General features: G+C 55.1%; 1 protein-coding gene across 1 annotated transcript in view; it reads right to left on the bottom strand.

The window, feature by feature from the left end:
- Nucleotides 1–9,378: 9,378 nt before the first annotated feature.
- The window catches only part of Bahcc1 (BAH domain and coiled-coil containing 1), a 54,682-nt gene continuing 51,172 nt past the window's right edge, over nt 9,379–12,888 (bottom strand). The window contains exons 25-27 of the mRNA XM_038328163.1: nt 11,613–12,793; nt 10,315–10,551; nt 9,379–10,126 (exon numbers count right to left, since the gene is read on the bottom strand). Of these exons, the coding sequence (XP_038184091.1) occupies nt 9,920–10,126; nt 10,315–10,551; nt 11,613–12,793 (1,625 nt within the window). The 3' untranslated portion in view covers nt 9,379–9,919. The remainder of the gene's footprint in view (nt 10,127–10,314; nt 10,552–11,612; nt 12,794–12,888) is intronic.

Genomic DNA, 12,888 nt, shown 5'->3' on the forward strand with positions numbered 1-12,888 from the left:
GCCTAGCGTGTTTCCAACTAGCTCTTATAACTTAACCCATTTCTATTTATCTTTGTGCTATCGTGTGGCTTATGATTTTTACCTCTCCTTCTGCGTGTCCTTCTTCCTCTGTGTCTGACTGGAGACTCGGCCTTTCTTCTTCCCCCACGACTTCTCTTTCCCCAGAAGTCCCAATCTCTTCTTGCCTAGCTATTGGTCACTCAGTTCTTTATTAAGCCAATCACAGTGACACATTTGCACAAGGTGTAAAGTGTTCCACAACACCAACTCCTGTCCCTAATCCTACCTCTGGTCAGGTCCCACCGCAGGCCACCAGGGCCCTGGGTAACCAGGTAGTGGTGAGGACGGACCATGACTCAGCTCCTTGTGGAACTCTTCTCACACTGTTGCTGTGGGGTAGACGGGGGGGGGGCTGTACAGAGAGCATGGTCTGTGCAGTGTCCACTGTCTGTGCCGTGATGGAAGAGTCCACAGAAGCTGGACACTGCCAGGTAGCATGGCATTGCATTTGGAATCAGAAGTGTGAAGATTTTAATTTTTTTTCCTCTTGTAGGCCAAGCTACCCTCACACTCCCTCTGTGGCCAAGCTACTCTCCAATCCCAATCCTCCTGTCTCCACCTCCCAAGTCCTGGGATTACAGGCATATAGCTACCAAGCTGTGTTCTTTTCATTTGCCGGTGGGAATCCAGGGTCACTGTGCATATCACAGAGACTCATGATGGGGTGGTCTGTGCCCACAAGCCCATCAAGCAATCTTGGGCTGGTTGGAACGTCATGTGACCTCTTCGTTTCCCCATGTGTGCCTTCGGTGATGTGCACAGTCAGGCACAGGCCAACATGGCTTCCACTTTTTATGCCACAAACCTCCTTTAGCCTCAGACACAGAGACAACCGCCCCATGCTTCTTGTCAACCCTTGGAGGTTTGCTTTGTTTTGTTTTTGTGTGTTTTCCTTCAGACAATGCTATACGGGCTCAGTTGTCTACTTGAGGCTGGGCTGCCACCCTACAAGGAACTATTTGCAAAGCTAGGCTGCCACACTTTTGGCTAGCAGGCCCTTCTCACTTGGGGTGAGGGAGGCCCAGCATAGCCTCTTTTGTTTACATCTTTCTGCCCCACGCTGGACAGCTGGGTGCACCTGTTTATGGCAAAGGGGGTTGGGGAATACTCAGTTTGAACTGGACAGCTGGATTTCACAGTTGCTAGACTTAACCAACAAAACACAAATTATTAGGTTAAATTCAAACTTCAGATAAAGAGTGAGTCATTTTTAGCATAAGTATATACCAAGTATTTCATGCAACATTTATGCTACAAAAATTTCCTCCTTCTCTAAATTCAAATTAAATCCAAAGTTCTGAAATTTGTTCAGCAGCTTATCATACAGTCTTGTTTCTGCTAGAGTGACCACTGAGGGTTTATAGCCCTTCATGACCATTCCCAAGAAGAGCTAAGCGTGTTCTCTAGGAGAAAGCCATGATTGGCTTGTCCTGGGTCAGATGCTCACCCTGAAGCCAATCACCACGACTGGGGGAAGTGGAAGTGCTGTAATTGGCCTACACTGGGTCATGTGACTAGAGAGTCACATGGCAATCAGCAGACCTACTGAGAACAGGGAAGACTTCCCTGGAGTCTGTGGACACTGTTGCTGGAGAGGTTTGGATCCTGAGCCTGAGGCTGGGGGTTTTAATGGGCTCCAAACTTTGACGTCCTGTGTGCTAGACGCCTCCTAGCAGACACCTCAGATCACGGTCATCTTTGAGGCACCCCTTCTGCCTCAAAGTGTGGATAGCCTAGCCTCAGGCTGCCTGGTGCCCTGGTCCTCTCCCGTCAGGGTCTCTTCCACACCCACATCCAGTCCTCTGTATTGGCTCTTTTGCGAGGTTGTCCAGCTCTAGTCTTTCAGGCACCCCCAGATGGGAGATATCTCAGGCCTTTGGGGTGCCCTAGGCCTAAGTGCTTAGGGTCGGAGAGGGCAGCTGGGGACCTGGAGTGGGAAATGTAATTACCTAGCAGTGTGGCGTCTCCTCACTTCCCTGTTCACCTCAGTCCAGAGACTGCTTCTCCTAAATGGAGACAGATTTCCTGACGAGGGGCAAGATCATAAACTCCTTTGGAGGCTCCCAAATAAAAACGGCTGTTTTAACTTTCCTTCCTCAGCAAACCAATTGTGAGGAGGGTCTCTAGGCCATGCCACAACTGTGGGGGGCAGGGAGCTGTTTGGAAACACGGGCTCCAAATTAGCCTAGGGAGGCTGGAAAGACAGACAGCTCAGAAGGAAACAGGCTGTGTTACACAGGTCTGGATCACAGCCCTCAGGTAGAGGAGCCTTGTGCTTGGAGCCACTCTCTGATGGTCCAGGACACCATCACAGGGCTCTTTTGGTAGTATGGCTAGTCCTGAATTGTCGGAGTAGGCTGGAGGCGTGCAGGCCACTTCTGGTTGCCATCGGGGCTGAGTCAGAGGATGGTGGTAAGGTGATCTCTCACGTTTACAATCTGTGGATGTGTGCTGCCCGCCTTGGGGTGCCCCAGCGAGCAGACAGGAAAGCATACCGCAGAGGGGACCGGACTGGCACGCGTGGAGGATCCCTGCACACTCACAGGAGGCCACTTACAGTGGGGTACGGAACCCACAGGGCGGCTTTCCACTTCCTGCACCCTGCAAACCCTCCTTGGACTTGGTGGCTGCTGGGGTCTGCGTTCCTCCAGCTTCAGGAAGGCCCTCCCCCAAGCCCTCAGGACTCCAGTGCCTTGTATGGAGGTCAAACGTGTCTGGAATGCAGAAATGACAGTGTCCAGGGGACGATCCTTTAATACTGCCCCTAAACACAGTGCTAGGATGGAGGCAAGACCCATTCCTCTGTCTGCACGGACTTGGTGCTCCTAGGATTCCTTTGGGTGGGGATGGGGGTCGGAGCCCCTGCAGAGGAGGGTGGGAGCTGCAGAAAGCACCATTCACGCCCAGGGCAAAGCCCCTCCCCCATAGCCCTGTCTAGCAGGATGGCTTCCAGCAGCTTGTACCACTTCTATCTGAATCCCAAGCCGCGAGTCACCAATCTGGCTTTTGTTGTCACCGGAGTTGGTCCAGGCTCCTGGTGAAGAGGGTGTGGGTTCTCCAGAGCAGTCCATGGGGACACAGCACCCCTCCATCCCTTCAGGGATGTGGCCCTCAGGTAAATCTGATGGATACTCTCCTGAGATTAGGCTTGGAGATACAGGTTGAATGACCCGGTCGGGATCTCCCCCCCTCTTACTCCTGGACACCTCTCCCGGCTGTCAACAGCTCCTGCATGCCTCTGCCTCAGCCTGCCCAGCTGTGGGGCCCTCCATGCTCCTGCCAAGTTTTTCTATGGGATCCCCCACAAATGCGGAGAGAGGCCCAGCTCAGATCTATCGCGGTGGGTACTGGCAGGTGGATGACATCTTTACACTCAGTACTGCTCTCTGAGCGGATGACTGGATACTGAACCCTCATGTGCCCTGCAGGAGCAACACAGGGTGACACCTCAAGATAACCCACTGCTACCTGGTCCCCAAGGAGCTGCTAGGGAGAGAGAGGCTGGGATCATGTCTCTCGACAGCAGGCAGAAACCTATTTTGCCTGCGTTGTTGTCCAACTGAGGACTTGTTATGTCTCCGTGTCCGAGTCCCACCAGGAGGTGTTCAGTGGACCTGGGAGTACATTTTTCCTACACGGGAGCTGAGTTCTTGGGGACCCCGGTAGAAACTGGGTTAGCCCCGCCCACATGCTGGTTCCAAGCCTCCCCCCCCCCCCCCCCGCTTTTTTTTCTTTTTTGGTTTTACAAGACAGGGTTCCTCTGTAGCTTTGGAGTCTGTTCTGGAACTAGCTTTTGTAGACCAGGATAGCCTCGAACTCAAGAGATCCGCCTGCCTCTGCCTCCCGAGTGCTGGGATTAAAGGTGTGCGCCACCACTGCCTGGCTCCTGCAACCCTCACCCTAGTCTCAGCAGGCTGGGGACAAGGTCTGTGGAAACGGTGAAGATTCTTAGGCAATACAAGGGTGAAAACCAAACAGCAGATGCTGCGGGTCCTGGGCTCCCATCTCGCTTGCTGGCCCTTTGCCTTGTCTGCTTCTCCCCAGAGGAGGCTGGAGGGCTGGGTCATGGCCTCTTGGTCCAGTCAGCCCTAGTCTGGTGCTAGGGGGACAGAGGACTGGATGTGTCTGCCTAGAGGGAAGTTTGTCGCTGCTTAGGCTATTTTGAGCAGGTGGCCTGTGGAGACCCAAGGGGTGTGTGTCCAGGAGTGGCTTAGAAAGTGTAAGGCTGGGTCTGAGGGAGGTGAGGGGACAGCAAGGAGAGGCTGAGATCCTCCTGGTCCAGGCTTGCCTGCAGGATAGCAGTGTTAAGTGCAGGGGACGACCCAGCCATTCTTCCGCGGCTGGTTACTGCGAGAGCTTCCTTAGCCCACACGAGAGCCACGGCTGCCCCTCCTTACCTGTCTCTTGCTCCTTGATGCTTCAGACACAGCTCAGGGCTGTGACCCCACGGACTCCGAGCACCTCTCAAAGTTCAGCGCTGGTGAGGGCTCCCCTTTGCTCGGCCTAAGTGGTTTCAATGCCCCACCAGTCCCCGGCAACCTTGCCAGGGCTGAGGCCCAGCAATTAAAGCCGCCTCGTCTCCAATCGGTTTGTAGTATTAAAAACGAATTGCGATCGGCCAGGTTGTCATTTCTACCTGATAAAACATCACTTTTATTGATCTCACCCACCCAGTGCCATCATTTATCTTGCTTCAGCATTTCACATAATGGCTCGTTTGTCTTGATCAAAGTGTAGTCTTGCATGTTTAACCCTCAGGGCGCCGCAGCCTGTGTCCTTCCCGTGTCCATCCTGCCCTTGCACGGGGCCCTGTTCTGAGAGCAGCAGGTTCTGGAAGGCCAGGACCACAATGTCTGAGGCAAGGTCGGAGGAGGGAGGAGGAGGGAACAGAAGGAGCCCAGAGACGTAAAGCCACACTGGGAGCCTGCTCCCACACGCCCATGTCCCTCTTGGAGCTCCTGGGGTGGGGGAGGGTCCTGAAACTGGGCACTGACTCAGGTACCATGCGGTCAGTAGCGGCCTGCCTGAAGTGTGCCCCACTTGCCGTGGTTTGTGAGCAGCACGCCTTAATCCTGCCTTGAGCTCCCCCACACTAGGACCTTTGTCTTGGTGCAGAATCGCTCTTGGAGCCTGGACCAGCCTGGCCCCTTTAACCCTGACCCAAGGCCACTAAGGGAGACATGTCTGTGGACTCCCGGTGCTCTTGGGGTTACTTACTTGCCAGCAGGTCATTACAAGTTCCATCCTGCTAGGGACCCTTGTCCTTTAGCCTCTCCCATCCTCCTGCTCCAGCGCCCCACCTTCTGGCCACTGTCTTTCTTCTACTTGCTCAGTCCTACTTGGGACCCCCTTTTCCAGGAAGCTGCCTACATCAACTCAGGGACAACCAGAGGGGCTTGCTTCACAGGCCATGACTATCCACATCGAGAGCCTTGTGCAAGCCCCGGCACTGTTCTGGGCTGGAAAGGACAGAACCCACCCTGTGGTGCTGTGAGGGAGTTAGCTCAGCCACCTGTCCCCAGTCTCTCCCGCCTGCCTGTCTGGGGTTCTGGAGACATGGTGTCTTGGTGGCTGGCTGCTCAGCTGCTCCTTGCCATGATTACTGCTTAGCACTGCTGGCTGCAGTGGAGCTGGCCAGAGGAGAGAGGCCCAAGGCCTGCTGGCGGGGGCTCTTGCCAGGCTTCATGGCAGATGTCACCGACACCCTCCAAGCTCTGGTCCCACCTATCTTCCTGAGCAAAGCAAGCTTCTTATGTTCCCCTCCCCTACTTCTCTGGGGTCTGTGTTTGTTACTGGGATTAAACTCAAGGCCTGCACATACCAGGCAAACATTCTACCACCAAGCTACATTCCCAGTAAAATAGGCTTGAACAGGCAGAGGATGACATTGTTAACATTTCTGTTGCAGGGGCTCCGGGAGCCATGCCGAGGCCCAGCCCCGCTGTGCCCAGCAAGAAGCCAAGTTCCTGCATTTGGACATCTCAACTCCACAGAGGGTCCTTGAGCTAGGAGCCCAGTGCAGTACCCCAGACTCCAACTTTCGCTTCGTCTCAGACTCCGTGTGGGCGCTAGGTAGTGCCCGTTGAGCATCTGGGAATGACAGGATACCTGTCCCAAAGGTGATGACCTTGGATAATCTCAGGGCTGAGACTACAGCCCCCCACACAGCTGGCAAGTCTGCCAGCACCCTGGGCACCTAGCTCTATGGCCTGGGTGGGACTTGGAATGGGCTGAAGGGGGAACCTGGTGGCGGTCTTGATAGCAGGTACCTGCTGAAGCACACAGGCAGGAGACCTTATCCTGCTTCTGCGAGAGGAGGGTCTCTAACCAAAGTAGTTCAGTGGCGGGCAGGAAGGTGATAGTGGAGAGAGAGACTCATCGGTCAGGCAGGGCTGTGTGTGTGTGTGTGTATGCACAACCAAGCTCTTATACATGGAGGTGCAAGCTAAGGTCCCAGCCCCGCTCCCAGAACCAACCATGCTGTTTCTCATCTGCCTTGCCCTGAGGTCCCATCTCAGGGTGTCCATAGTGAGTTACCAACCAGAGCCATCTCTCCTTGCCAGTGTTGGGCTTTCTTTGGGTCTGTAGCTCCCTGATTAGGGGGTACCTGGTCCTCTCTCCTCCCACTTAGTCAACCCTCTGCTTAACAACTACAACTTTTGCTCCTTCTCTGCCAAGAGACAGGGTCTTCCTACGAAATCCTGGCTGGCTTGGAACTTGCTATGGAGGACCAAGCGGTCTTCACACTTGAGAGGCCCATCTGCCTCTGCCTCCCGAGCACTGAGATTTAACGGTGTGCACCGTCAGGCCCATCAGGACTCTGCACAGCTGTCTGGGAGAGATACTTTGGCTGAACAAATCCACTCAGACCCTCACTAAGGCAGAGTTCACAGTATGGAGCTGTGTTTGCGGTCACCCTTCCTTGTTGTCTTGTGTTTGTGGGCTCCACCACAGCTATCTGATCTGGTTCAAGTTGGACAGGTGACCAACCCGTCATTTATTCACACCCGACTAACAAGTCCAGGGCTAGGATCAAGAAGGGCCTATGTTGGGGGCTGGAGAAATGGTTCAGAGGTTAAGAGCATTGCCTGTTCTTCCAAAGGTCCTGAGTTCAATTCCCAGCAACCACATGGTGGCTTACAACCATCTGTAATGGGGTCTGGTGCCCTCTTCTGGCCTGCAGGCAGGCATACAGACAGAATATTGTATACATAATAAATAAATAAATAAATAAATATTAAAAAAGAAGGGCCTATGTATGACTTAGGGTGGGGTAGGGCAGTGTCTCTAAGCCTAAGGTCACCTAAACCCATTCTAGTCCCTCAGTCTTCTCACAGCCTAGATGGGAACGACCACGTGACACACATACAGGAGGCAGGCACAGTTACAACCTGGACTATTGAGCACCTGTACAATAGTTCATATATTTATTTTTAAGCAAGTTATCAATAAAAAATTTAATACTAAAATGCCTTTACATAGAGTTTGCTGTTCATAAAACCTTTGTGTTTTTTTGTTTGTTTTGTATTTAGTGTTTACATTGAAAACAAAAATCCAACCAGTCTCTTAGTTTACACATTTACAAGAATCGTGCTTCCGCCACGGTTAGCCATGGTTGGGGAGGAGGGGGGTCACGCTATTAGCGTGTACACACAGAAAGGAAGGGGGGGGGAGATAAAGACAGAGAGGACAGCTCAGCAGAGGGAGAAAGAAACATCCAGAAGGCGGCCCACAGATCAGCCTTTCTGCATGCTCTTGTGCCCCGGATATGGAGGCTCTGAGCAGCGCATTCTGAGAGCCAGCCCTGGTACCTGTTTCTTCGCTCACCGTCTTTCTGATTCCCTAACCGTGAGTAGAACCTTGGTGGCCATCTCTTCCGACGACCACCAGGAATGAAATATTGCACTCATGTGGAGAACAGAAAGCCTCAGGGTGGTGGGACAGCCGGGAATGTGGTCCCCCGAGAGGGCCCTTTGAGCGACAACTGAGAGAGATGAAGTCCCTGGAACTGGGACAGACGCCTGGTGGGGCCTGAGCAAAGGAAGGGAGGCTGAGGGGTCCCAGTTAGGGCAGGCGCCCCTCGACACTCCTTGCTTCCTAGGAAGCACTGGCCTGGCGGGGCACTGGGAGCAGGTAGGTGTGCCACAAGGCATTTCTGAGGACAAAGGCCTTCGGTCCATGGGTCTAGCCCGCTCTTCCCATAATGGGATAAGAAGGGCTGCTGGGGCCAGGGTGTGGGCACAAGGGAACAGAAGGGACTCGAGATATACTCCATGCATGAGCCTGCTATGCCGTCTGTCCTGCTGAGTGACTATAGACAAGGTCCAGAAACCGTCACGGGGGGTGGGGTGGACAGAGGGGCCCCAGGACCAGGGTCTGAGTTAAGAGAAAGGGAACCGGATGGGCCTCTTCCCCTTGGGTGAGCAGCACCTGCCGATCTACTGTTCCTTTTTATGTCAGCACCTCTGGCCCAGCCTCACCACCATCCACACTTGAGGTTAGCCAGAGGTGGATGGGGGGCAGGGAAAGTCCGGTGGGAAAAGGGGAGTCCCATTGGTGAAGAGGTACTCGTGAAAAACTGTGGACCAGCCCCAGGTGGGCCCCAAGTTCGGGCCCAGAAGGGACCTGGCCCAGCTGCACCATTGTGGAAGCCCCTGCTGCTCTTGGGGGGCGGGGGAGGCAATTGGTGCCCTGAAGGCTAAGGAAGGGGCTGAGAAGTGGTAGGGGTGGAGCGGGGCGAGGGGCCAACCACACCCTGCTTGAGTGAAGCCAGGCTTCTCTCCCTGCAAACTGGCTGTGGAAACGGAAACCAGAGATAACTCGGAATATTCAGGAAAGGAAGCCTAAACATCCATTTTTCCTATTGATACTTCAAAATATTTGTTCATTTGTTTTGTTTCAAACAGAGGTAAGACATATGGCTGCTGCCATACTCCTGGGCCGCAGAGCGGGGCAGGTCGATCCTAGCTGTTTCGAAACACATCCTGTGGCTGGAACCCCTTTCCTTCCTGGGGACCACTATCACCGCCCCACCCCAATACTTCTATGTATGGGATGTACTGAAAGGAAATAACGGGAGTGTAATTTCCTTCACACAGTTGGCCCCCCATGTTGAGGGACCAGAGGGTATGACTGAGTCTCGTGTGACCATCCCATGGCCTTTGGCCCTGCCCCCATTCCAGCAGCCTCTGCAGTCAGATGCCCCTGCTGGAATTTAACTAGGCTGAGAACAGTGCATTTCCAAAGAAAACCCCAGGAAAAAACCCTACACACGCGCGCGCGCACACACACACACACACACACACACACACACACACACACACACACGCTCGTGCGCACATGTACACACCCTGCACGCACCCTACACGCACGCACGCAGCACACACAATGCACCCTACACGCCTGCACACACACGCATGTGTGCATGTGCATACATACACACTCTTGTCACGCTCCCACCCTTGCCACGAAGGTGGGAAAAAAATTCTTTTCCATTTTTTCCCCCATAAAACTTCCCCACAGAAATACAATATTTACATAGAGAAATAAATAGACAACACACCTGATTTCTGCTTTCCCTGGTGGGAGACAGTCGGAGGTACTAGGGAAATATGGCTTGGATTCTAATCTCTCGAGAACTGCGGTGCAAGGGCAGGGCAGCCAGTCCCAGTGGGACCAGCCCCGGCCCTCCCTCTGGAGTAGCTAGGATGGGACCGGGGTCCAGCCTAGGAGCTCTCTCCAGAGAACCGCGAGAAGCCTGATCCCGCCTTGGAGGATTGCATATTTGCTCAGACCAGCTCCCGGCTAGCTGACCTCTTGGCCGCAGCCATGGACGAGGGTGGGCAGAGGCAGAGGCAGCTCAGCACAGGATGGGCACACCGTCGGCTGTCACCAGGCGTCCGGTGGTAGGATCGTAGGTGCCCGCCAAGTAATAGAGGTCCTGCTGGTCCTGGTACTTGCGGCCCCGCATCATCTGCTCGTACTGCTCCCGCCCGACCACCTGGCACTTGTGGGAGATGGTCTGCACGTCGTTCTCATCCTCGTGGCAGGACTGGTACAGGGCGTTCTGCCGGGTAAGGGCACAGGGTTGGGGACGGTCCTAGTGGACACATCCCCACACCTGGGAAAGATCGTGGGCATGGGAGGGGATCACCAGGGCAAGGCAATGCTGGCGGCTGATCTCGCCGCTAACCTCCCTCTCTCCCAGAGGCCCTGTGCAGGGGCTGGGCCCCAGTGCGCCTGCCCGCACCTCACCTTCCCATCGCACTGCCGCTTCCCCAGCTTGGTCTCCTCGGGATGGTAGAACCATTTGACCTTCACCACCATGTTGCTGCCCCACGACTCCCACAAGCTCTCGATGCGGCCGATATAGGGCAGGTTGGGTCGTCCAGCCGACAGGAAGACCGCACAGTCACCAATGCGCAGCGTCTCCTTGCCTCTGACAATGGCCTTGTAGAAGAGTTTCCTGGCCTTCCCCTTCATGCCTCGCCTCTGCAGGGCAGACCAGCAGACACCCAGTGGTGAGGAGGGACCCTTAAGGGAAGGTGGTGGTCGGGGAAACTGAGGGCAAGGAGGAGGGACAGATGGTGTGTCTTTATCTGTGTTGGCAAGGCAGAGAAGGGACGCTGCCATATAGTCCTTATGAGGAGGCTATGCTTGGATTCTCTTTGCGTATTAGTCACGACAGAAAGACTAACAGACTCCAAAGACACATGGGATCTGAGGGCAGAGACACATGAGATGCTCAATGCAGTTTGGTTTACAAGTGTAAAACAGACAATAGCAACAATGGCCAAAAACCAACAACAGCAGCAACAAAACAACCCATAGACAGCTGAGCAAGGTGAAACACAGTGCCTTTAACTCCAGCACTCAGGAGGTGGAAGCAGGTGGATCTCTGAGAGTTCCAGGCCAGCCAGGGGGCTACACAGAGAGACTCTGCCACAAACCAACAAAAATAACACAACACTAATAGAAAGCCTACAATTAGCACAGGACTACCACAGACAGACATTGGTAAAGAAAGCCGTCTGTCTGTCTGGGCGGTGGTGCATTGCAGCCTTCCAAAGCTGGTTGTCTGAGCAGCAGCAAAGGTTCCCCAGGCAGCGCTGCCAAGTGGCAGAGAGCGCGGAGAGCAAGCATACGGTACGCTCTGGCATCTGCATCACCACACAGGCAAGACGGTGGCTCTACCGTGCAAATCACGGCACTCGCTAGCGGGTTCATTGGGCTACCGGTGGGTTTTTGTTGTTGCCTGGGGGTTTCCAAATGGTTTGAGATTTTTTTTTAAAAATTATGTTTATGTATGGATCCCTCTGTAACTGGAGTTACAGGCAGTTGTGAGCTGCCCTATGAGGGTGCTGGGAACTGAACTGAGGTCCTCAGCAAGAGCAGTATGTGTTCCTGGCCACTGAGTCACGCTTGGCCCCTGAATGGTTTATCTGAAAGTGAAGAATACCTACAGAAGAAGCATTTGGGGTCTGAGGGAGCAAGAGGAAGCCCACTTCTCTGTTGACATCATACTCTCTGCCTCAGGGAGACAGGCCACCTACCTGTGTGGGGTTCCCCGACCACTTCCAGAGCTGCCGGGCAGGCAGGAAGGCCGAGATCTTTGGCCGGTTTTCCACGGAGGGCAGCCGTTGCCTCCGAGAAAGCTCTTTGGCTTTGGAGAAGCTCAGGGCCTCCTTGCGCTTAAACTTGGATTTGACACCACTGGGGCCAGCGCCGGCGCCTGCACCAGTCACGCCGGCCCTGGACAGAAAGCAGCGCTGGGCATGGGCGTGGGGGCTGCTACCCTTGGAGCGCAGGGCTTCAGGTGGGGCCAGCAGGGCAGGGACGGGGCGGGTGAGACAGGTCTGTAGCAGCAGGGCAGGGTCCTCATCGTCTGAGCTGTAGGAGGAGTCCTCGTTATCCGAGGAGCAGAGGCTGGAGGTGGACATGGAGCCTGAGGAGGAGGACGTGGACGATCCCGACGACGATGAAGACATGGAGAGGCGGGTGAGGAAGCGGGAGGGCACACCGGTGGCCAGCCCCGGCCCATCCTCATCCTCATCCGAGTAGGAGCTGGGGCAGTCACTGTCGCAGGGCAGCGGGTACTTGCGCAGAGCGAGTCCCATCGGTAGTGGGTGCATAGGCGCCCGCCCCTTCTTGTCCTTGCCCATGAGGGCTGGGTGTGCATAACTGGGGCTGGCTAGCGGCCTCCCCAGCTTGGGGCCAAAGTCCTTGTCGCTCATGAGCAGAGCCTTGCAGTTTTTGTTCTTGGGAGAGGTCACACCCTCATGGTCCAGCTTAACCAGGAACTCACTGCCCGTCCGCCGTCTCCCTGCCTTATCTGCTTCTGCCCGCTCAGCCTTCTTGGCCCGAAGCAGCTTGTGGGCTCCCCCTGGCAGGCCTGCCGCAGCCCCTCCAACAAAGGGTGTGTAGGAACTGGCCAGGCTGCTGAAGGAGTCAGCGCGGAAGCTGTTACCAAACACGGGTGTTGCCATACTGTGCACGGGAAACAGTGTCTCCCGGGCACGCAGCTTCTTGGTGCTTCCGTTGAGCTGGAAGAGGTTCTGCAGCACCCCCGGCCCTTTGCCACCTGCCGCTGCCGCTGCTGCTGCTGCGGCCACTGCTTTCCGCTTGGTCTGGGCCACTGCTGACCAGCTCAGCAGGGGGCTGCCCCTGCGGCCCAGGAAGTGGTCTGAGGCCCCCGTGGGGGACTTGGCACCTGAGGTTAGGAGGTCGACTTTGCCTGGTTGGGAAGGGAAAAGCCAGCAGAGTCAGCTGTACCCCGCTGTCTCCACTTACCCCTCCCTGACCCCACAAGCCTCCAGTGACCACACCCCT

The sequence above is a fragment of the Arvicola amphibius genome, chromosome 4 (assembly GCF_903992535.2).
Source record: "Arvicola amphibius chromosome 4, mArvAmp1.2, whole genome shotgun sequence".
NCBI classification, from domain to species: Eukaryota; Metazoa; Chordata; class Mammalia; order Rodentia; family Cricetidae; genus Arvicola; species Arvicola amphibius.